Source organism: Magnolia sinica, chromosome 17, assembly GCF_029962835.1.
Source record: "Magnolia sinica isolate HGM2019 chromosome 17, MsV1, whole genome shotgun sequence".
Classification (NCBI taxonomy): domain Eukaryota; kingdom Viridiplantae; phylum Streptophyta; class Magnoliopsida; order Magnoliales; family Magnoliaceae; genus Magnolia; species Magnolia sinica.
The window spans coordinates 49,379,375-49,405,149 of NC_080589.1; the positions used below are offsets into that span (position 1 = coordinate 49,379,375).

The 25,775-nt window shown below is 40.9% G+C and overlaps 1 protein-coding gene across 2 annotated transcripts in view; it reads left to right on the forward strand.

The window, feature by feature from the left end:
- Positions 1-845: 845 nt before the first annotated feature.
- Positions 846-25,775, forward strand: part of LOC131231711 (actin-related protein 4) — a 131,106-nt gene continuing 106,176 nt past the window's right edge. The window contains exons 1-3 of one of the 2 annotated variants that reach the window (XM_058228000.1): positions 846-969; positions 9,368-9,459; positions 9,970-10,061. In XM_058228000.1, coding sequence (XP_058083983.1) covers positions 9,447-9,459; positions 9,970-10,061 — 105 coding nt within the window. In that variant the 5' untranslated portion in view covers positions 846-969; positions 9,368-9,446. Of the gene's footprint in view, positions 993-9,367; positions 9,460-9,969; positions 10,062-25,775 lie in introns of both variants that reach the window. The other variant, XM_058228001.1, reaches the window with a different exon arrangement.

Below are 25,775 nucleotides of genomic sequence, written 5' to 3' on the forward strand. Positions count from 1 at the left end.
CAAACATGGGGCATTTCAACTTGACTTGACTTGAGCTCGACTCGCTCGATTAATAAGTATATTAATAAATATTATATATATATAAAATATAATATAAATATAAGTTAAAAAAACATACTTATTAATAAATATTATATATATAAAAGTTTAAAAAAAAAAACAAAACACTCCACCCAACCCAATTGAAATCGGACTGCGTACTGAGTTACTTAGTATGCGCTTATCATACTGTGTAAACTCTATTGGGCCCACTGTGAATGTATGTGGTTTATCCACACAATCCAGCAGTTTTTAGAGCTCATTTTAGGGGTTGATCCAAAAATTGAAGCTTATCCAAAGCTCAAGTGGACCATACTACAGGAAACAGTGGAAATAATGACTTCCACCATTGAAACCTTTCTAGGCCCTACGGTGATGTTTATTTGTCATCCAACCTTCTCATAAGATCACAGCAACATGGATGAATGTAAAAAACAAATATAAGGTTGATCCAAAACTTCCATGGCCCTCAAGAAATTGTCAACGGTAGACATTCAATTCACACGGTTGCCCGTGGTGTGGTCCATTTTAACTTTTTGTATGCTTCATTTTTGAGGTAAGGCCCTAAAATCATCTGGTAAAAATGTATGGACGGATTAGATAAAATACATAAATCATAGTAGACCCCACAGAGTTTACTAGGTACGCTTAGCGTACTGAGTTACTCAGTACGCAATCGGCCTCCGACCCAGCCCTAGCCTCCCTTTCCCTTTCTTCTCTTTCTTCTCTACTACCCTAGCCAGCCGCTGCCCGGCGCCCGACCAGCGATCCATCGGACCACCACCACCACCAGTCTTTCCGAGCTTTGGAGCAAGACAGCACGTTACGCGCACGGCCATCACTCCACCGGACCACCACCACCTGTCTCGCCGACCGAACCAGCGCGGCCTCGCCAAATCCCGACTCGGGCCGATCTCTCTCTCTCTCTCTCTCTCTCTTCCAATCTCTTCAAGGTAAGTTTTTAGCTTTATTTATTTATTTATTTATTTAAGTTGTAGATTTATATGAATGTATTTTTAATGTACATTTTTTGTAGATTGGGGGCTGGGTTGGGTCGGGTTGGGTGCCGGCCCTGCATCGCTTCTGGCTATCGGAACTTTGTGTGTCCACGGGCACCGGCAATCCGCGTCCTGCAATGTCTCCCTAGTGGCGCCTTTTAACATGGATTAAATATGGTGCTCTATGGCCCGTTATGATGTGTCTTCAATCCCAGACTGTCAATCCATTTGCCATGTCATTTTTTGGGGCATGAACTTAAAAATGAGGCAGATTAGAATCTCAGGTGGACCACACAGCCAGAAACAGTGATGATGAATGCCCATCATTAAAAATTTCTTGTGGGCTACAAAAGTTTTGTATCAAGCTGATGTTTGTTTTTCCCATAATACAGGTTCTTGTGACCTTTGGATGGAAGAAAATAAATATTATGGTGGGCCCAAAGAAGTTCTTAATTGTGTGTTTAATCGCTATTGTTTCCCATGGAGATTCGGATATGCCTATTTTTCGGGCTTATGCCCTAAAATGATCTGGAAAAAAATGGATGGTGGATAAGTTTGTTTATTCTTTTCTAAAATCCACACCTCATTAAAGATATTTATATCTAGGATGATCTCAAAAAAATGGATGTGGGTTTTGAATTGTCTCAAAAAAATGATCTCAAAAAAATGGATGTGTGGGCTAGACTGTATGAATTGTTTGGCTCAAAAATGGGGCAGCCGACTCCATTTGCCTTGTGCGCTGCAGCCCACTTGATGAATGAATTGGCCTGATTTTTTATAGTATGGCCCACCATATGGAAGGTGCGTGTGTGGATGTAATAGGGAGCACTCTAACTTATAGTGATCTGGGAACTCTAGTCATTTACTTAACTAAAAGAAGCTTTAGAGAATTGAAAATTTGGAAACTAAATATGCTTTGTTTCTAAATGGTGTGCAGCAAGCAATGTTTTCAGATGATCCATCCACCGATATATGGGATTATGGATCCCAGGTGTACTCCCCAACTTCTGGAAGAATGAACATCCAATGTAAATTGTGTGAGGCCAGATTTGTTAACAAAATAAATCCACTTAGACTAAACTTATCGGGGGGGAGGGGGGGGATGCAAAACCATGTCCCAAAGCATTAGAGGAGATAAGATTTTTATACTAGGCTCTTGTAGACTCCAATAAGAAGCCTTCTACTCCCTCCCCCACACCGAATACAACTAGCCATAGGATATACAATGACCCGTTCTAATTAATGAAGATTTTGAAATAGAGAGGGTGAAGAGAACAGGTAGGGAAGATGAAGAAGAGAAAGCAACTAGATTAAGAAGATTGGAAGAAGAGCATTTACAATTAGCCTTGAAGTTGAGCAAGGAAGAGACAAATGCATCAAGATATCAACGATGTACTCCTCGACAACATGACACAGAAGCAGGACCGAGCTTGACGAGCAAGAAGCCGTCAAAGTTTATTTCCAAACTCTCCTCATTCTACAAGAAGTTGGGCATTTCGTAGAGATCAGCTCATAAAGATAGTTTGAAAAAATTAGCTGAATCTATACAAGAGCATGGTGAAACAGTCTCCCCACCTTCTGATTCAGGGGAGGTTAATGATCATATTGGAGAGGATAGTACCACTAGCCCAAGCGAAAATTATGGATCTGATATAGAGTCAGAAAATTAACTTTGATGTATTAAGTTTTTTAGTTGTAATCTTATAAACTTGTAGAGTTGTAGTTGTACTTGTACTTGTATGGACTTAACTTTCCTACTAAAATGTTCTAACTTAACTAAAATGTTGTCAGTTAATGATCATATGCATTATCTTCTTATTTGTTCTTAATTTTTTTTTCTTGTAGACTTGTAGTTGTATGGATAAACTGTTTCTTGTATATTTTGATAATTGTTCTTGTAGACTTGTAGTTGTATAGATAAACTGTTTCTTGTATGGATAAACTGTTTCTCGTACTTGTAGTTGGAAAATAAACTGTTTCTTGTATGTACATATTGTTATATTGATACTTGTGATTATTTATCATTTGATGTTGTTAATTAATATTTAGGCCACCTAGTAGTTTAGCAATATACCCCCCGTTTAGGAATTTATATTGAACAAGTACAATCATTCCACTGAAAATACTTGTTCTTTATGGATTCCTAAATTTTCTAATTTTGGACAGTTCGGTACCATACCATGTACTTAGGTTGTCATCATTCAATTTACCCTCGGATCTAGGTTTTCCCCTAAGAGTTACCTTTGTATGCCTGCTCGCTCTGGATGTGGCTTTGGTCTACATCCCACTATGAATGTAGAGCAGATTGTCGATGCCCTTAAAGCTATCAACAACCGTGTGACGAATATTGAAGCGCACAATAGGACCACAGCAACTCAATTGACCATGATCAATGTGTGCATCAATCATCTTGAAGCTTCCCTTCAGGCGAACCCCGACATTGGGGAAGATGTTCAATCACAAGTCAGGGATCAAATTGAGATTGTGCTACTTGCAATTATTAGCCACGCCTTAAGCAGAATTGTAGAAAGTGATGATTGGCGCGGGAATTCAATTTTTCACACTTATGCCAAGTGCGTTGGCAAAAGTTGTAAGGTGATCATTGATAGTAGCAGTTGCATCAATATGGTCTCTGCTAGCACCGTGGGCTACTTAGGTATGCTAGTCGTTCCTCACCCTCAGCCCTAGTGAGTCTCATGGGCTGATGCATCTTCAATTCCGGTTTCTCAATGTTGTCCCATTCCCATCCAGTTTAGTTCCTACATATGCACGCTGTGGTGTGATGGTTTGCCTATGGATATAGGCCACATCATTTTGGGCAAGCCTTGGTTGTATGACAAGGACGTAACACTGTTCGGTCGCTCGAATACGTGTTTGTTTCTATATGAAGGCAAAAAATGATTGTCTTGAAACCTCTCCCACTCGAAAGTACCTTGGAAAAGGAGGACATCAAGAAACGTGGTCCTGAAGGGGCGAGGACACCCTGATGTCATCAACCCTCGTTTTGAGGTGAGACTATTTCATGCGGATGCATGCAATCACCCACGAACTGTGCGCATTGGGTAATCCCGGGGAGGGGAATCGAACTGCCGCCTGCGGGGAGCATACCCATGATGCTTACCGTTCTCCCAAACCCCATGCCAGTTTTTACTGCAACGAATTGTGGTATTAACTTTGAAAAATCCCTTAGGAATCCCATTCACTAAAATGGATAACTAGGGGGATGAGATGCATGATTGCACGCCTTAATCTAGATGATCCATTTGGTTCCAAATCCCGTGTGCTCTAGCAAGTATAATAGCAGGTGCCAATTAACATGATCATAAGCACGCTTCATGTCCACACTGAGTACAAAAACCTTGCAGTTCTTTCTTATGAGACGCATCAATGAACTCATCAATGATGAATGGACCAACCGATCTCCTAGGAATAAATGCGCTTTGGTGGCCTGAGATAGTAATGCAGGACACATGGTTTAATGGTAGCATGCAACGTTAAGATTATGAAAGAGTCTATAAAGTAATTCAATTAATAAAGGATGCTAACCCACCAAGTAATTAAGAGTAATCAATAGGTAATAAAATCTGATTTAATTTGAATCATATGGCCGCATGCTAAGAAATCACATAAATCAATTAAAACTAGGCTCAATGGAAGGCTAGAACTTCCAATTTAGCGTAGGGATGTTCCACACTCAAGGGACATATTTGTAGGTTTTATGATTAGGGTTAGGAATGAGAAAATTTGAAATTCGAAAAATTAGGGTTCATGAGAATTAGGGATTTTGGAATTAGTTTTTTTTTTTAAATATAGAAATTAGGAAAAATAGGAAATTGAAAATCTAGGGTTTAGAAGGCTGTAATGGAAGGCAAAAGAGAAAGACAAGAGAAGAAGAAGAAGAACACCTTTCGAAAAAGAGAGGAAGGATGTACCTTGGGGAATCCACCACCAAACAAGGTTCTACCTTTCCACAATTTAATTTGAAGGGAGGGTTTCTAAAAAAACCCTAAAAAATAAGGAGGAAAATTCCTTCACACGAGAGCTTCTCTTTTCTTTTTTCTTATCAAATCTCCACTAGGGTTGAAACTATACCCCCGTGTGCTTTTATAATTAAAAATTCAGAATTAAAAATCCAGCATAATTACAACTATGCCACTCACTTAAGTGAAGTGGCCCATAATCCAAAATAAGAAAACTAAAACATTTATTATCAATCTTAACCATAAAATAACTCCTAAAAAAAAAAACATAAATAAAGCAAGATCAGAGTCCAAGGGGTCCAAATCTAAAAGATTTGGTGGCCCGATGGCCTGATCGACAAGATCCAATGGTCAGATCGACACAAAATAAAAATTCTATGACTGACTAAAATAATCTCCTAAGCAACCCACATGCATCATTCCAAAGTGGGGTCTTCCTGATGCGCGTTCAATGCATGTGGGGTCTTCAAAATGGCTTGGCGGGTCCCATCTGGAACTTGCCTCCCAGCCACAGAAAACTGCGCTGATGTGGGTGGTTGTCTCCTTCTCTGCTACATCCGAATAGGTCCTCTGATGTCCCCATCAATTCCCCTCAGCTGAGGAGATTTCGCCTCTTGCGAAATAAAGTTGCGGTAATGCTCGAGGAAATCCGGGTCTCATCGTTGAAGCTCTACCTCTGTGATCCATGTATTGTTTGATTTTGGTCTGCCCTTCCACTTGACAAAGTACTCCTGGTAATCGCCATGTTGTGGAAACCGCTTCTTCATCTAAGATATCGTCTTTCTCCTCTCTTTTCATAGGTATGGATGGTACGGATGGTAAAGGTTAAGATTCTTGAGAAGAGGGGTTAGGTAATGGCCATGGGTTTTAGGACAGGTCCGGGGCATCATCATCAAAGTTCATGTGAGGGTTAGGGAAAGGTCCATGAAACGGTACACAAGATCTTCCACATTAAACGTGGAACTGATACCTATGTTAGGTGGAAGATCTATCAAGTAAGCATTCGAATCCAGTCTTTTCAAGATTTTATATGGTCCAGTGTTACTGGCTTGTAAATTTTTTTATTTTTTTTATGGTTCTCTATGAAAACCTTTTTGGACGTATTTTAATCATGACTTCATCACCCATAACAAACTCTTTAAACCTATGGTGTGAGTCAACAATCATTTTGTATATTTCTTTACTTATATTGATTCTTTTTCTAATCTCCATATGCAAGTCATGCATATGTTGTGTAGATGCATGTGCATACTCTGAAGGCCTATGGAACATAGGCATGGGTTTGTAATCTATAGGGGTCCTAGGCTCATTTACTTGTCTTTCCAAATCTACTTCCTCCCTAGGACTCATTTGATCATGATGAAGGTTTGGTAGAGTCAATGCGTGAATGTCCTGCATGGGTGTAAGCTCATCCGGTATGCCCTCTGGAATAGCAACACCGGACTCCTCCAATACTGGACTCACCTTAGATGGTAACCATACACTACCCACGGGTGTAACCTCAGGTGGCATCTCCATAGTAACCTTAGGTGTGACCTCAGTTGCCACGCGGGCATACAATGTCAAATTAGTTTTAGTCTTATAGGAAGAGACTCAAGCTGGAGTTTCGTCACACCTTTAGGACCACGTTTCTTGACGTCCTCCTTTTTCGAGGTACTTTCGGGTGGGAGAGGCTTCAAGACAATCATTTTTTGCCTTCATATAGAAACAAACACGTATTCGAGCGACCGAACAGTGTTGTGTCCTTGTCATACAACCAAGGCTTGCCCAAAATGATGTGGCCTATATCCATAGGCAAACCATCATACCACAACATGCCCATTTAGGAACTAAACTAGATGGGAATGGGACAACGTTGAGAAACCGGAATTGAAGATGCGTCAACCCATAAGACTTAATAGAGCTGAGGGTGAGGAACGACTAGCATACCTAAGCGGCCCACGGTGCTAGCAGAGACCATATTGATGCAACTGCTACTATCAATGATCACCTTACAGTTTTTGCCAACACACTTGGCATAAGTGTGGAAAATTGAATTCCCGCGCCAATCATCACTTTCTACAATCCTGCTTAAGGCGTGGCTAATAATTGCAAGTAGCACAATCTCAATTTGATCCCTGACTTGTGATTGAATATCTTTCCCAGTGTCGGGGTTCGCCTGAAGGGAGGCTTCAAGCTGATTGATGCGTGCATTGATCATGGTCAATTGAGTTGCTGTGGTCTTATTGTGCGCTTCAATATTCGTCATACGGTTATTGATAGCATTAAGGGCATCGATAATCTGCTCTAGATTCATAGTGGGATGTAGACCAAAGCCACGTCCAGAGTGACAGGGCATACACAAGGTAACTCTTAGGGGAAAACCTAGATCCTAGGGTAATGTTATGACAAAGACAAAACCAACCTCGAGATCAAATTAGACACACTACAGACTAATTTGAAAATTCAGCAAGCTGTTAACCCGAAATACTATCCTGAAAATTCAGCAGAATGACAATCTGAGATTACAAAGCTAAAAATTCAGCAAGAGTGTTATCTGAAAATTATGAACTGAAAATTTAGCAAGGTGACACCATGAGATTTTTATGCTGAAAATTCAGCAATGGTATAAGTAGAAAATGCTAGCTGAAAATTCAGCAGTGGGACACTCCAAACTGGAAACAAAAATATGCAATATGATACTAGATTCTATAAGCAATGAATGCTTTAAAAACCTTAGATGTAAGTTCCACCTTAGATGTGACTCTAACCTAAGTGCAACACAAATATCCTGTGCTAAACCTATGTCTCTGATACCAAATTTGATGCATGACACATGATTTAATGCTAGCATGCAACGTGGAGATTGTGAAAGAGTCCATAAAGTAATTCAATTAACAAAAGATGCAAACCCACCAAGTAATTAAGAGTAAATAATAAGAAATAAAATCTGATTTAATCTAAATCATATGCCCGCATGCTAAGAAATCATATAAATCAATTAAAACTAAGCCCGATGGAAGGATAAAACTTCCAATTTAGCATAGGCATGTTCCACACTCAAGGGACATTTGTAGGTTTTATGATTAGGGTTAGGAAGGGGAAAATCTGAAATTTGGAAAATTAGAGTTCGTGGGAATTTGGGATTTTAGAATTAGAGATATTTTAGAAATTGAGAAAAATAAGAAATTGAAGATCTAGGGTTTAGAAGGTTGTAATGGAAAGGAAAAGAGGAAGACGAGAAGAAGAAGAAGAATACTTTTCGAATAAGAGAAAGAGGAAGGATGTACTTTAGGGAATCCACCACCAAACAAGCTTTTACCTCTCCACAATTTAATTGGAAGGGTGGATTTCTAAAATCTCCACTAGGGTTTGAACTCCACCCCTTGTGCTTTTATAATTAAAAATTCAGAATTAAAAATTCAGCATAATTACAACTATACTACTCACTTAAGTGAAGTGGCCCATTATCCAAAATAAGAAAACTAAAACATTTATTATCAATCTCAATCATCAAATAACTCCTAAAAATAATAAAAAACATAAAGGAAGCAAGATCAGAGTCCAAGTGGCCCAGATCTAAGAAGATCTGTTGGCCCGATGGCCTTATCGATAAGATCTAACGGTCGAATCGACACGAAATAGAAATCGTATGACTAAAATGATCTCATAAGCAGCCCACATGCATCATTCCAAAGTGGGGTCTTCCTGATGCACGTCCAATGCATGTGGGGTCTTCAAAATGGCCTGACGGGCCCCATCTGGAACTCGTCTCCTATCCACAAAGACAACGAAAGCTACGCTGATGTGGGTAGTCGTTTCCATCTCTGGTACACCCGAGTAGGTCCTACGATGTCCCCATTGGATAGTACTGCTGGCAACCATCTTGAGCCGAGCAATCAAAACCTTTGGAATCAATTTGTACATGCTACCAATCAGATTGATTGGTCTGAAGTCAGCCACACACTCCGCCGTCTTTCTTTAGAATTAGTGTGATAAAGGAAGCACCTCAAGGCTTGTGGATGATAGCTTGGTCATAGAACTTCCCCAAGACCCGAGTTGTTTGGCATGCTGATTTTATTTCTATGGTCCATTTGTGGGACTGTTGTATGGTGGCGGGGTTAGAGCCCATGGCTCAGTGGTAGACAATGTGAGTTTCGACATTGAGGTCTAGGGTTCGATTCCAATACCTATAAAAAATGTAAAAAAAGAAAAAATTAAAAAAGGAAAAAATAAAAAAGGCTTGTATGGGCACATGATCCTCTCCTATTTGCACATGATTGTTACATGACAAAAAGATACATTTTCTTTTCTAAATTTTATCTGTAACACAACATCGGGGCAACGATAAAGAAACTACATGCTCACGACTGCGTTCCTTTGCAGGGTTTTCATCTAGCCAACATTTGCAGTTAGTCTTTTCTTTCGTGGACCTTTTAAGCTTGAGATCATGTATGGAGGCGGTGAGTGTAACACAACTTATTAATTTTGTTTCTTCACTTTCTGTACAGCATGCACTCTATTAGTATTGTAATTATGTGATAGATCACGAGTAATGCTGGCATCATACATTTAGCTCTGGGGGCAAAAACAGAAATTTTTTAGGTTGGCCTTTGGGCCCTTGACTGCTATCTTTGCTTCAAAGTTGTCAGTTCTGGGCCTTCTGGCCTGTTCTTTTTTGTAAGAGAAGTGGGTTATTAATTTTGTCACAATTATTAAGCACAGCGGTAACTATGAATGTTGATTTGTTTCCAAATTTCAGATTTCTCAATATTCAATTGAATCTCAAATGAGCTACAATGGTTTTGCACACTTCATATCTGCACATTTCAAGTTTTTCAAATTGATCCAATGGATACAGCTGGTCATGTATTGGACAAGTTTGTTTCATTGCAGTCACTATATTTTTCTTTTCTTTTTTCTAATGTGGTGTGGGTTCATTCGTTGCTTTTATGGTTTTCCCTATTGTGCAGATGAAGTATCAGCAATTGTCCTTGACTTGGGTTCACATACGTGCAAGGCTGGTTATGCCGGTGAAGATGCTCCCAAGGCAGTGTTTCCATCTGTAAGTGCGTTTAACAACATTGAATGCTGTTTTTTTTTTTCCTTCTATGGTATATAGTTGCTTGATTGCTTCTCGTGCATTTTTCTTGCATTTTCTATTGTTGAACTTCTGTTCAATCTTGCCTCTTGAAAGATGATTTTATGTTGTTCCTATATCAGAAATGCATTTTAGTGTTCTTTCTCTGTTTTCTTGAACAGCTTACCATCCTTTCTCTTTGCAACACATCTTTTCTGTATCTACAATACAATTTTATAATATGTTACAAAGCTTGTAACTTGACAAAGCATTTACTGATCAGCCACATTTCTGACTGAAAATTCACATAGGAGATGTCTCCTTTAGGTTTTGTTCATTATGAAACCTGTTTTCTAGTGAACCAGGTTTACTTGTGTCTGCTTGGTGATAGCTCAGTGCTATCCACTTTTGCACCTTTTCCTCTCCAAAATAATTTTCCTGAGAATCCTACCAAGACTTGGGTTCCAGCAACTCCTAGTTTCAAGGGAGAAAACCATCAAATAAGAATGTTTCTGATGTGTTGCTGGTGGGATCTATGAAGTTCTGGTTTTCTAGAAATTGGGATGTTGATGCAGGGACATGTGATGACCTAATCCTATATGCATGTATAATCAAGTTAAAGAATATTAAAATAAATACATTAATCAACTAACCCTTTCCAATCAAAGGGATGTAGTAAATCTCAACACAAAGATGAGATCATTTCGTCGGGATCATGCCCCTTAGCATAAAATCACGTAAACAGTAACAAGGGAGGACTTAGGAATATGAGGATATCCCAGATCTAGCATAAGTTAGTCCACGGTCAAGTTTGGATATGATTCTACTGACTAACCATCCCTCTTTTTCGTTCAAACGAAAAATGAGAATATCCAGAGATGAACGAAAGGGGTGAAGAATGAAGGGTTCGAGATGAAGAAAATATAGATCCTTTTGTCATCAAAAGAAAAGAAGGCAGATAATTCTTACCTTTTACTGCACCTCGAAGATCTAGAAAGAAGGAAACCTGAAATCGGGTGGAATCCTCGACACCCAAGGTCCAATCCCAAAACCCTAATCTCTTGAAAAAAAGAGGAAGAAAAGATACGAATTTCTATTTATTCAATAATAATTAAAATATGGTTTCTCACAATGTATATATAAGCCATGGAAAAAGTAAAAGGGCACTAAAGCCTCTGAAAACAAGAAAAATTAACAAAAAAATGAAAAAATAAAGAAAGTGCAATAAAGCCCCTGAAACAAGAAAAAATAACAAAAAACGTCTAAAATTAAAACACTCGTGTGGTAGGGTGTGAAATCCGACCCATGAATCTATGGTAAGGGTGCGGTCATGCTGCTCCTGCACTCGTAGCGTGTCAGAAATTAGGTCCGATGGACCCAGCATCCATCCACATCAATTCCTCAGCTCCGGTACTCTGTCGGCGACGACTCCTCTGTCCAAACGCTACTGTAGGTGGAGCCCAAGCGACCCCCGACGCCGGGGTTGTCGATCAATTCCAAGTTGTGGGCCCTGATCCGCCTAGGGATGGTTTGGCTGAAGGTCAGGCCCAATAGGCACGATGAGGTATATCCATTACCACCCACACACAATCGTGATCCTGTTCTTCCCGCCCAATGGGAGGGCCATGATGGGGTGCGTCGTCAGCACTCCAAGAGATATTATGAGCATGATGACCCTGTTGCTAGGGTCATGAAGGGGATCAAGGTTGACGTCCCCAGTTTTGATGGGAGATTGGACAATACAAGGCCAAGTTGTGTTGTGATGTGGTCACGATGGACGTTGGTCATATCATCCTGGGAAGGCTATCGCTCTATGACAAATATGTCACAATATTCGGGTGTACGAATAATTGTGTATTTAAGCATGAAGGAAAGAAGTTCGTCTTGAGCCCGCTCCCTCCCAAATCGTCAACAGGAGCGAAAGATGTTGCGTCCCCAGGTGGTCCTAAGAGTCAAAGGGCACCTCAGTTGAAAGTCTCTCCACATCATAAGATGCTAAGGAGTTTGAGAGAGAGACCAAGGCGGGGACTATGGTGTATGGCCTACTGTCTAGAGAGAGTACCCTCGAGGATGCTATGGGGATACCCCAGGAGGCTCGTCCGTTCCTAGAGGAGTTTCAAGATGTCTTCCCTGAGGACCTTCCAGATGAGCTTCCACCGATGGAGACATTCAACATGCGATAGATCTCGTCCCAGGGGCGACCCTACCAAACCTCCCTCACTACAGAATGAACCCCATCGAGCATGCCGAGTTGAAGAGGCAGGTGGATGAATTGCTTAAAAAGGGATTCATTCTTGAGAGTCTGAGCCCGTGCGCCGTGCCTGCGCTTCTTACGCCCAAGAAAGACGGCAAGTGGCGCATGTGTGTTGATAGTGGAGCCATAAACAAGATCACCGTCAACTATCGGTTTCCCATCTCGAGGCTTGATGGCATGCTTGACATGATGGCCACCTCTACCATCTTTTCGAAAATTGACCTCATGAGTGGTTATCATCAAATTCATGTTCACCCGGGAGAGGAATGGAAAATTGCCTTCAAGACGAAGGACGGGCTGTACGAGTGGCTGGTTATTCCCTTCGGGTTAACTAAGGCCCGAAGTACGTTTATGAGGGTGATGACCCAGGTGCTGCAATTCTTTATGGGCAAGTTTTTAATTGTGTAATTCGATGATATCCTCATCTATAGTATGTCCCCTAGCCAACACATCGAGCACTTGAGGCAGGTTTGCAACGCCTTGCGCGCAGAAAAGCTCTATGCGAACTTTGAGAAGCGTTCCTTCTTGACCTCCCGAGTTATCTTCCTGAGGTTCGTTGTATCGTCAGAGGGTATGTCTGCAGACCTTAAGAAAGCCAAGGCCATTTTCAATTGGCCTGAGCCACGTACCATACACGACGTGCGAAGCTTTCACGACCTAACTACGTTCTATCGGCGGTTCATTCGTGGATTTAGCTTGATAATGGCTCCCATCACAGATTGCATACAAAAAGGGGAGTTTCAATGGACTAAAGTCGCGGCATAGGCTTTCTCAGAAATTAAGAAGAAGATGACGGAAGCGCCAGTCATGCGTCTACCTTTGAGGCAACATGTGACGTGTCAGGAATTGCCATAGGCGGAGTGTTAAACCAAGAGGGACATCTTGTGGCCTTTTTCAGTGAGAAGTTGAATGAGGCTATATAACGCTACTCCACTTATGACAAGGAGTTCTATGCGGTTGTGCAATCATTGTGCCATTAGTGGCATTATTTATTACCGCAAGAATTCATCTTGTTCTTCGATAATGAGGCCTTCAAATATTTGAGCTCTCAAAAGAAGTTGAGCCCTGGGCATGCCAAGTGAGTATAATTTCTTCAAGAGTACACGTTTGTTCTTAAGCACAAGGCCGAAAAAGAGAATAAGGTTGCTGACGTGCTTAATCTTTGTATCATGATGCTGTGGTCCATGAGTATTGAAGTTACAGGCTTTAAACAACTCAAAGGTGAGTACTCAAACTCTCTTGATTTTGTGATCATTTATGCGTCATTGTCTGGTGACTTGCCTTCGAGGAGTGCGAAGTTCGTCCTTACAGATGGATATCTTTTTACTGGGGACAAGCTCTGTATCCCACGCACATCCCTCCGCGATTTTCTAGTTTGGGAGCTGCATGCTGGAGGGATGACAGGTCACTTTGGTCGAGATAAAACGGTTGCCTTGTGTTTGATTGTTTCTATTGGCCTAATCTCTAGCGAGATGTGGCTAAGATTGTAGGCAGTGTCGGACATGTCAACTGGCGAAGTAGAGGAAGCAAAATATATGTTTATATACTCCTTTACCACATGCCATGTGGCAACATGTTAGTATGGACTTCGTGCTTGGGCTTTCCAAGACTATTCGTAAGCACGAATCCATATTCGTGATTGTTGATCGATTTTCTAAGATGACCCATTTCCTACCTTGTTATAAGACCTTAGATGCCTCCCACATTGCTAAGTTATTCTTTCAGGAGGTTATGCGACTCTATGGAGTACCTGGATCTATCATGTCCGACAGAGATACTAGGTTCACTAGCTATTTTTGGAAGAATCTCTGGCATCTTTTGGGTACGAGGCTTCAGTTTTCTTCAGCATATCATCTTCAGTCACATGATCAAACAAAGGTAGTGAACCGTAACCTAGGGAATTTGTTGAGATGTCTAGTTGGAGACCATCACAGGACTTGGGACACTGTTCTTCCCACAACAGAGTTCGCGTATAATTCTTAAGTGAATAGGTTCACAGGAATGAGCCCGTTTGAAATTGTTTCAGGTCTTAGACCCCGAGCCCCCATAGATTTAATCCTCATGGCTACCCCCACAGCGTCCTTCAGAGTTAGGAGAGCCTTTCGCCCATTATATACATGCATTGCATAGTAAGATCAGGAGGAAGATTAATTCAAGTAATGAACATTATAAACTTTCTGCTAACACTCATAGCAGATTTAGGGAATTTCAACTTGGAGATGATGTCATGGTTCGTATTAGGTCTGATCGGTTTCCATCTGGATCCGTGAAGAAGCTTCATGCCCGTAACATAGGCCCACATAACATTGTGAAAATGTTGGGGTCTATTGCTTATGTTGTTGATATCTCTGCTACCATGGTCATTAGTTCCACATTTAATGTGGAAGATCTAGTTCCCTTTCACGAGCCATTACCTCTATCCACTGGTTCCCCTAATTTTTTCTAGACCCTCCTACATATGGACCTTGGCCTTAACCTGATCTTCTTGTACCCATCTTACATTCTCTTCCACCTGCACTGAGAAGAGACAAGATAAGAAATTTTGGAATCCGAGGTGGTTTTCACTCGCTCCGGGGGTTTCCAGAAATTCCTTGTCAAATGTAGGAACAAGCCCAATGTTGTCGAATCGCATATGCGATCATGTGCGATCGCATATGCCTATGCGCATATGCGATCACATTTTTTTTTTTTTTTTGGGATATATATATATATATATAAAGGGAAAAATTCAAAAAATTGTAAAAAAAAATATAAGAAACTGAGGAGAACTTTTCTAAGTTAATAGATAACTAATTTTACATATTTAAAATACATTTGAAAGAGATAAAATAAATTAAACAATGAATTAAACATCAAGTCGTCCACATTTAACAATATAGTTAACAAGAAGTAGCAATAAAATCAACAAGCTATTTATTTATTATGGTAGAAAATCAACAACCTATCTTCCTTGAAACTTACAAGTGCTTGAATCTCGATCTTCCAACTTCCAAGAGAGAGGGAATGTAAGAGAGAGAGAGAGAGAGAGAGAGAGAGAGAGAGAGAGAGAGAGAGAGAGAGAGAGATTAAGATCACTTGGAAGTAGGAAATACAAGAGGGAGATTAAAACCACTTGTAATTAAGAAATGTAAGAGAAAAATAGAGTAAGAGAGTTTTGGAGTGAGAATATTGCAAATGGAAGAGATTTGAAAGCCTTTTTATGGACAAAATGTTTTTTTTTTTTTTGCAAAAAAATAAAAATAAAAATAAAAATTCAATGTACCATGGCCAATATGCGATCGCATATGCTGTATGCGATCACATACATTGCATATGTGATCGCATATTTTCGCATGTGCTAGATCGCATATGCGATCTACATATGGATATGCGCATATGCGATCACATATGCGCATATGCGATCGCACATGACAACAATGAATAAGCCCACTACAAATAACTCTTGGATCACAGAGATAGATCTGCATCGCATCGACCCCGATTTGCTCGAGAGATACAAGAGTTCACTTTCGCTAGTGGCGAATTCTTCCTACCTAGGAAGAATTGATGCGGACATCAGTGGTGCACCCTTTAGAGTGTACCAGAGGAGGAGGCGTCGCCGACAGAGTAGCGGAGGAGTTGATGTGGATGGACGCTGGTTCCATCAGACCCAATTTCTGACACACTACGAGTGCAGGAATGACATGACCGCACCTTGACCACAAATCCATGGGTCAGATTTCACTAGAGTTGGGCAAAACAGATCCGATCCGATCCTAACCGAACTGACGGCCTGGATCGGTGCGAATCGAGTTAGGTATTGCAGATCCGAATGATTTTCGGATCGGGATCGGATCGTGGTCAATCCGGACCAATCCGATTCGAAACCCGATCCGAATGGATCCGATCCAATTAGATCCGACCCGATCCGGAGTCTTAGGAGGATTTTAATGGAGAATATCCAATCATTATTGTTTTCCTGTGGTGTGGTCCACCTGAGATTTTTATCCCTCTAATATTTTGTATCAAGCCTTAAAATGATCTGTAAAAATGGATGAACGGCATCGATGAAATACATACATCATGGTGGGGCCCACAGATCACCGAACGTAGTAGCCAATCCGTCAGGCGTCAGTACCACACACCAGCTAGCAGCTACTGCTGCAGCCCAGGAAATAGGATTGCGTACTGAGTTACTCAGTACGCTTTTATCGTACTGAGTAAACTCAGTTGGGCTTACCATGAATGTATGTGGGTTATCCACGCCGTCCATTCGTTTTTCGAGATCATTTTAGTGGTTGAGTCTAAAATAGAAGTATTCCCAAAGCTCAAGTGGACCACACTATAAGAAACAATGCCAATGATGACTTCCACCGTTGAAACCTTGCTAGGGCCCACAGTGATTTTTATTTGTCATCCAACCTGTTCATAAGATTACGCAGACATGGGTGAAGGTAAAACACAAATATCAGCTTGATCCAAAACTTCTGTGGGCCCCAAGAAATTTTCAACGGTAGAATTTCAATTCACACTATTTCCCGTGGTGAGGTCTGAGGGTGCGCACGGGTCGGTTTGGTCCGATTCTGGGGTGAAACTGGAACCGAACCGTTCCTAACGGTTCTTCAAATATTGGAACCGGAACCGGACCGTTAGCACCCTAGAACCGAACCGGAACTGGACCATGAAAAACGGTTCAGTTCCGGATCGGTTCCACGGTTTTGGGCTTTTAAAAATCCAGCCCAGTTAGATAATGTTTTGATTTTTTTTTTTTTCCTTTTTGGGTTATCCAATCAGTTAGAGCTCTTGCCCCCATTTTCTTCACTGGGATGCATTGAAAGCTGAATGAAAAACCTCCCAACCATTGTATAATAAGGATCAAGCATTAGAAGGACAATGAGAAAAGGGAGTGGGTCATTGCCAGTGCAGTTGCTGCCATACATGCAAGATCCTAGAGACTCAATATGCAAGCCCCACCTAGTGGCCACAGATGCACAGGTCATGCATTGCAAGCTCTGGCACAAATATCAAGCTGGTTCACTCAATTCAGTAGTCCCCACGTCTGTGTTGAATGACTATTGGTCAGTTTTTCTAATGGTCCATGTGTTGTGTTAGATACCCATTGAACAGATGGCTAGATTTCCCAGCCAAGGGATCTACATGGTGAGACACACCAGATGAGTGGCTTAGATTTCACACATGTCAAACAACTATGAAGCTGAGATTTGCATTAGCCATGTAGGCAAGGCTGTAAGATTATAATCGCACAGTCATCCTTGTCATTAAGTTAACATAGAAAGTTAATATTTTCTTGCATATAGCAAAGCAAAACAAAGCACCATGTTTATCCTACTGATCAAACAATGAAAATCCTCACAACTATGATACTAGTAAAGAGGAGATCAATGACGCATTACAACTATCCAACTCTGTTAGCTATTACCATTGTTATGTAACTTATATTAGAGAGCAACTTGGCCTACCCATGACTAGATAAAAATGATGGCATAAAAAGAAGAAGAATAAGGAATTCGATGTAACACAACCAAAATGAGCTGGAAGATCTATTTCAGGTAATAAAAGATGGCTCTGTAGATGGCTGCCTCTAAGCTTCAGTTTCAAAAGAAATAAGTTGACGCTATGGATTATCTTTCGACAGAAAGAAAGAAATGCTATGGATTATCTTTCTAATATACGATTAAAAGAAGAAAGAAACTTTAAAGTAAAGGTTCGGATTGACGGTTCAGATCCACGGTTTGGCTCAACGGTTCGGATCAATGGTTCGGTTCACGGTTCGATTCGGTTCTACAGGGCCCCAAACTGGAACCGATTCGTATTCAACGGTTCTCGAACTTTTGGAACCGAAACCGGTCGGGTCTAGAACCAGACCAAACCGGACCGATCCAACGGTTCCGATCCGATTACATGGTTCTATTGGTTCGATGTGCACCCCTAGTGAGGTCCACTTGAGATTTGGATATATCTCATTTTTTGGGATGAAACCATAAAATTATCTGTTAAAATGGATGGACAGAGTAGATAAAATATGCAAATCACGGTGGACCCCACAGAGTTTACTCAGTACGTAATCCTCTTCTGTAGCCTAGGCTAGGTGGCTAGGTACGTGGCGTGCGAAGACGAGACTGACGCTCCTCGAGCTCCGAGTTGTACGAACGATTCAAAGGAGATCAAAGTTATATGGGCCCCACAGTGATGTATTTATTATATCTACACCGTTCATATATTTTTAGAGATCATTATAGAGCATTATCCAAAAAATGAATAATATCCAAAGATCATCTGGACCACACCACAAATAGCAGCAGAGAATGATTTTCACCGTTAAACATTTCCTGTGGTCCACTTGATAGTTAGATCTGTCTTATTTTTCGTCTCAAGCCTTATGACGAGCTTGCCAAATGGATGGACGGTTTGGATATAACACATACCCCATTATCAGACCCACAGAACTTGCTAACGTCGTTACAGCAAGTCACTTGCGCGAAAAGCACTCACTGCAAGCTTTCGTGTTGTGCACGTCAACACATGTCCGGTAAAAAGCATGGATATGGTAACAGGAAGTTCTTTCAGAGCCATGTGGGGCCCACCTTGATGTATATGTTTTATCTAAGCCGTTCATCCATTTTGACATATCATTTTAGGCCTTGAGCACAAAAAGGCGGTATATTAAAGGCTGAAGTGGACCACACCACATGAAACAGTTGGATTAAATTCATACGAACCGAAACCTATCGAACCCGATCCGACTCGGTTTCCCTGACCGAGTTGAACTCGGTTCAAGTTAGGCCAACCATGTATTGGATCGGTCCGAGTCAAGTGACCCGGACTCGGTCCCAGATCGGATCGAGTTCGGGTCAGGCCATTGAGACTTCGGATCGGGTCGAGTTGGACCCAATCTGATCCGATCTGGACCGATGCCCAGCTTTAGATTTCACACCCTACCACACGGGTGTTTTAATTTTAGACTTTTTTGTTATTTTTTCTTATTTCGTGGGCTTTATTGCACTTTATTTATTTTTTCATCTTTTTGTTATTTTTCTTGTTTTCAAGGGCTTTGGTGCACTTTTACTTTTTCCATGGCTTATATATACACTGTGAGAAACCCTATTTTAATAATTATTGAATGAATAGAAATTCATATTTTTTTTTTCCGCTTTTATCAAGAGATTAAGGTTTTAGGATTGACCCTTGGGTGTTGAGGATTCTACCCGATTTCAGGTTTCTTTCTTAGTCTTCGAGGTGCAGGAAAAGGGAAGAATCATTCGCCTTCTTTTCTTTTGATGACAAATGACCTGTACTTTCTTCATCTCGAATCCTTCATTCTTCACCCCTTTCGTTCCTCTCTGGATATCCTCCTTTTGGTTTGAATGGAAAAGATGGATGGTTAGTCAGTAAAATCATATCCAAACTTGACCGTGAATTGACTTATGATAGATCTGGGATATCCTCATATTCCTAGGTCTTCTCTTGTTACTGTTTACTTGATTTTATGCTAAGGGGCATGATCCTGACGAAATGACCTCATCTTTGTGTTGAGATATACCTAATCCCTTTGATTGGAAACAGTTAATTAATGTATTTATTTTAATATTCTTTAACCTGATTATACATGCATATAGGATTATGTCATCACATGTCCCTGTATCAGATGTGGTCCAAATAAGGCTTTAAAGTTTAAGTGGCTGTTTGATTTTCTAATCACATTGGAAATCAAAGGAAATAAGTAATAATTATTTGCCTTTGTTTTAAAGGCTGCTTTCAAAAGGTGACATGGACAACCCCTCTATTAAAGCACCCAATCACGTGACTCGATGAGAAAAGCGCTCAAACTGTGGGGCTCGCCATGATATATGTGTCTTTTCCAGTGTTCGAAGTAACGGTATAAAGCCATGTATCGAGCCCTTGGGATACAAATATGTATCGGTTATCGCACGGGATATATCTTTTGTATCGGGTAATTTATCGCACTTTTTAGGAACGTGGGTAAACATTGGAAAAATCGTTGAATTTTTCAATGAAACTTTAGGGATTGTTAAAAATTACCTTCATACGCGCTTTTAAATCATAACTTCTCGAAAAAGAAGTGCACATAATAGGTTTCCTTGCACATTAATAGGTTTCCTTTGTACAGGGTCCTAAGCTTTTCGCTGACTGACTGAACTAATGCAACTATATTCAAATCAAATGCATAACATTTATAAATATATCAAGACGTGTGAAAACACAAATAATTCATTCAAAAGTAAAAAAAGAAGTAGAAATTTTAAAACATACCCAACAGGTTGGATGACAAATAAACATTTTGGTGACCCCCATGAAGTTTTAATGCTGGGATTCAATCACTATTGTTTCCCGTGTTAGGGTCCAACTAAGATTTGAATCTGCTTCATTTTTGCGATCATACCCTAAAATGAGATTTCAAAATGAATGGATGGTGTGGATGTAAGGCACATACATAATAGTGGGGCCCACACTTGGGGAACTACCGAGGATCCACCCAAACCGCACTCGAACCAGCTGGCGCGGATTGCACAGTACCCCTCCAGGACCCAGCTAGAGATGAATGGTCTTGGGAAGGCCTTTGTGGGGGCCCAACTTGATGTATGTATTTTATCCACTCTGATCATCCATTATGACATGTCATTTTAAGGCATGAACCCACAAATGAGCTAGATAGAAATTTTGAGTGGGCGACACCACATGAAGTAGGGGTGACAATGACGCGCACCGTTGAAACCTTCTTAGGGCCCACCATGATGTTTATTTGCCATCCAACCTGTTAATGAGGTCATATAGACCTGGATGAAGGAAAAACATAAATATCAGCTTGATCCAAAACTTCTGTGGCCCCCATTAGGTTTTCAACGGTAGGTGTTCCATCCCCACTGTTTCCTGTGGTGTGGTCCACTTGAGCCTTATATCTTCCTTCTTTTTGTGATCATGCAATGAAATGATCTATCAAAATGGATGGGTGACGTGGATAAAACACATACATCAAGGTGGGCCCCATAGAGCCCCTATTAGGACTGTCCGTCCCTAGCTACGTCCTAGCACTACCCAATTTGGCCCCAGAACCAGTGATCTGGGGATCACCCAAACCTCGCACGGAACTGGCGTTGTGGGTGGGACCCTGACTGTGGGCCCCACCATGATGTATGTGTTGTATCCACACCATCCATCTATTTGGAGAGATCATTTTAGGGTATGGCCCAAAGAATGAGGCCAATCCAATGCTCAAGTGGACCCCGCCATAGAAAACAGTGGGGACAGTGATGCCCACCGTTGAAACTTGAAACTATTTCTTGGGGGCCCACCATGATGTTTATTTGAGATAGATATGGACGAAGGGAAAGAACAAATATCAGCTTGATCGAAAACTTTTGTAGCCCCCAAGAAGCTTTTAATTATAGGCGTTCAATCCCCGCTGTTTTTTGTGGTGGGGTCCACTCGAGCTTTGTATTTGCCTCATTCTTTGTCTCACGAACTAAAATGAACTCTCCAATGGATGGATGGCATGGATATACAATAAATACATTTAAGTTGGGCCCCATCGTAAGGGCCGCACCGTCTTTGGTGTAGCTAAGTTGCATCGAATCCACTCTACTCTCCCTTAAACTTAAGGGGCGCGGATTAGGTGTTACTCGGTCGTACGACTTATTGGGTGTTACCCTTATTATAGGGATCACCTTGATGATATGCTGTATATCCACTCTGTCCATTTGTTTTTTCCAGCCCATTTTAGGACGTGACCCCAAACATTAAGCACATCCAAATCTCAGGTGGACCACACCACACGAAACAGTGATGATTGAACGTTCACCATTAAAAAGGGACCTAGTGCCCACTTTAAGCAGATCCATAATGTTTATTTGTCATCCAACCCGTTGATATGGTCAAACCAGAATTGGATGAAGGGAAAATGCAAAGACTATCTTGAACCAACATTTTTGTAGTGTACAAAATGCTTTTAATGGTCACTCACTACCTTTTCCAGTGGCGTGGTCCACCCGAGATTTGGATCTGCTTAATTTTTGGGATAGCGTCGTTAAATGATCTGATAAAAATGGATGGACAACATGGATATGAAACGCATTCATCAAGATAAGCCCCACATGGTGAGGATACCACCCACTAAGCTGTTACGCGCATAACAGCTAATCTGCTCCCTAATGAGAGAGAGAGAGAGAGAGAGAGAGAGAGAGAGAGAGAGAGAGAGAGACTCTTCTTCGTTAAAGATGGCCGACTCAACCCAAATTCTCGCTGGAAATCTTAACCCAAAATTTCCAAAAATCTCTCCCAAATTCCTTTGTGTTTTATTTTCTTGGCAAATCCCAACTCAAATCCCCTTGTTTCTTGTTGGAAATTTTATTTCCTTCCAAAACAATCTTTGAAGAAAAAAAGGGGGTTTTAGGATTTTTCTTACATGATTTGGAGATGTCAACCGTGACCCACCAAATCCAGTCGAAATCTACTCCCTCAGGCAGATAGAATAGGTAAGAGATTTTTTTTTTTCTTTCTATATTTTTTGAATTTTTGAACATGATGCAGATGAGATGTCGCTAAATGTCGCCGTGTGCTTATTTTATCGACATCACAGGGCTATATATCGTCGATATCGACGATATCTCACAATAATTTGCGATATCTTGCGATATATTTCACGATACAGAAGTTTGGGAAATTTTTTATTATTTTTCCTGTATTTCTAGGGGTTTCGTATAGTGACTGCTGATACCGATATTATTGATATTGTGAACATTGGTCTTATCCGCGCCATCCATCCCTTTGGCCAGCTCATTTTAGGGCATCATTTGAAAAATGAGGGCAGATCCAAAGCTTAAGTGGACTACACCAAAGGAAATAGTGGGAATTGAATGCCTACCATTGAAAGCTTGTTGGGGGCCCCAGAAGTTTTGGATCAAGTTGATATTTTTGTTTTCCCTTTATCCACGACTATGTGACCGTATGAATAGGTTGGATGACAAATAAACATCAATGTGGGCCCTAGGGAGAAAAGAACTTTCAACAATCGACATCTTTAGGACCACTTTTTCTTGAAGTGTCGTCCACTTGATCTTTGGATTTGCCCCATTTTTAGGCTCCTGCCCTAAAATGTGCTATTAAAATTGATGGACGGCATGGATAAGTTGCGTACATCATAGTGGGCCCCACGAATTAAATTCATTAATACCAAGCTTTTTTCTGGATCGATTTTCAAGACAGGAATCCTCCGATTTCATCTCCATCATACAGATGGAGGCAGATAGAAAATCAAACAACCACTAAAATGATCAAAGAAATGTTTCTTCAATTAGGACCTGTTTGGTAAATCAGAGAAAACTAAAACTTAATTTCAGCACTACTGAAATGGGCTTTTTTCAGTGATTTTTCCTAATTCAGATCGTTTGTTAAAATAAAATTAAGTGCTTAATTTGGATTTTCACTAAAAAAACGGATTAATTTTTAAGCTTTCCTCCTCTAACTTGATACTTAACACCGAACACGGCAAGTGATTCTAAGTTAAACATTTTTCTAAATGACAAGATTCCCTTTTCATAATTTCTAGTGCAAGCTTTTTGTTCTAATTGTGTTGCTATTGTGTTGACGTGGCAAAGTTCTTTGGGCCCCATCATGATGTATGTATTATATCCACCACGTCCATCCACTTTGCCACATCATTTTAGGGCATGGGCCAAAAAATAGGCAAACCCAAAGCTCAAGTGGACCACATCACAAAAAGTTGTGGGGACAGTGACTTTGATTGTCGAAACCTTCCTGAGGACCACCATGATGTTTTTTTGCCATCCAACCTGTTCATAAGGTCGCACAGACCTAGATGAAGGGAAAACACAAATATCAGCTTGATTTAAAACTTTGGTGGCCCGAAGAAGTTTTCAATTGTAGGCATTCAATCTCCCCACTAGTTTCTTTGGTGTAGTCCACTTGAGCTTTGGGTCTGCCATATTTTTGGGCTCATGACCTAAATTAATATGAAAAAATGTATGGACAGTGTGGATCTAGCACATACATCATGGTGGGGCCCACAACACTTTGTTACATCAACACGTTACCCGCAAGGTGCCGTGTTATGTTAGGGAATCCTATTCCCCTTTGGATGCAGATTTCCTGCCAAAGCGTTTGCAAGTTCCTGCAAGGGAAAGCTAGGTGGGATCCATGGTGATCTTTTTGAGAAATCCACCCTGTCCATCCATTTTGCAAGATCATTTCTGGTCATGAAACAAAAATGAGGCATATCCAAAACTCAAGTGGGCCGCATGACAGGAAACGGTGGGTAGGAAAATGCGTACCATTGAAACCTCCCTGGGTCCACTTCGATGTTTATATGCTATCCATACTGTCCATTAGGTCATTCCTACTGGGATGAACTGAAAACACAAAAATATTAGCCTGTTTCAAAACTTCTATGGCCCTGCAAATGTTTCAATAGTGTACATTCAATCCTCATTGTTTCCTGTCATGCAGCCCAAAGTTTTGGATCTGCCTCATTTTTGGTCCCATGTCCTAAATTGATATGGAAAAACGTATGGACTGGGTGGATTTCTCACAAAAATCATGGTGGGCCCCATGTAGCTTCCTGTCATGAACTTCATGCGAGAGGTTTTCCCACAAAATTCGGGTACTTCTGCTTCAAGCGGGAGCGGATTAGGTGTTACCTGGGTAACATGATACTGGGTGTTGCCATGACCATGGCCCTACACCTTGATAAATATATTTTATATCTACACCGTTCATAAGTTTTTCCATCTCATTTTAGGGACATGCAAATATTAGCTTGATCCAAAACTTTGGTTGCCCCCAAAAAGTTTTTAATGGTGGGAATTCAATCCCTGTGGTGTGGTCCCCTTGAGATTAGGATCTTCTTCATTTTTGTGACCATATCTTAAATGATCCAGAAAAATGGATGGACCTTGCGGAACACATACATCAAGGTGGGCTCCACGGTCCTATGTTTCCCCGGTAACAACTAACCCACTCCAGCTTTGAAATGATGCCGGCCATTGTGATGTTTGTGAGAAATCCACCCCGTCCATCCATTTTTTCAGATCATGCTAGGGTATGGGCCTGAAAATGAGGTAGATCCAAAACTCAAGTGGGCCACATGATACGAAAAAGTGAGGATTGAACGTCCACTGTTGAAACATTCTTAGTACCACTGAAGTTTCGGATCAGGCTAATATTTTTTTCTGTTTTCAATTCGTACTAATGGTAATGACGTTTGAACGTTGTGGTTAGCATATAAACATCCTAGTGGACCCCTAGGAGGTTTCAATGGTGGGTATTTCTCTACACACTTTTTCCTGTCGTGCGGCCCACCTGAGTTTTGGATCTGCCTCACTTTTGGGCCCATGTCCTAAAATGATGTGGCAAAATGGATAGACAACGTGGATTTCCCAGTGGGCCTCACCTAGCTTCCTGTTGCAGGAAGT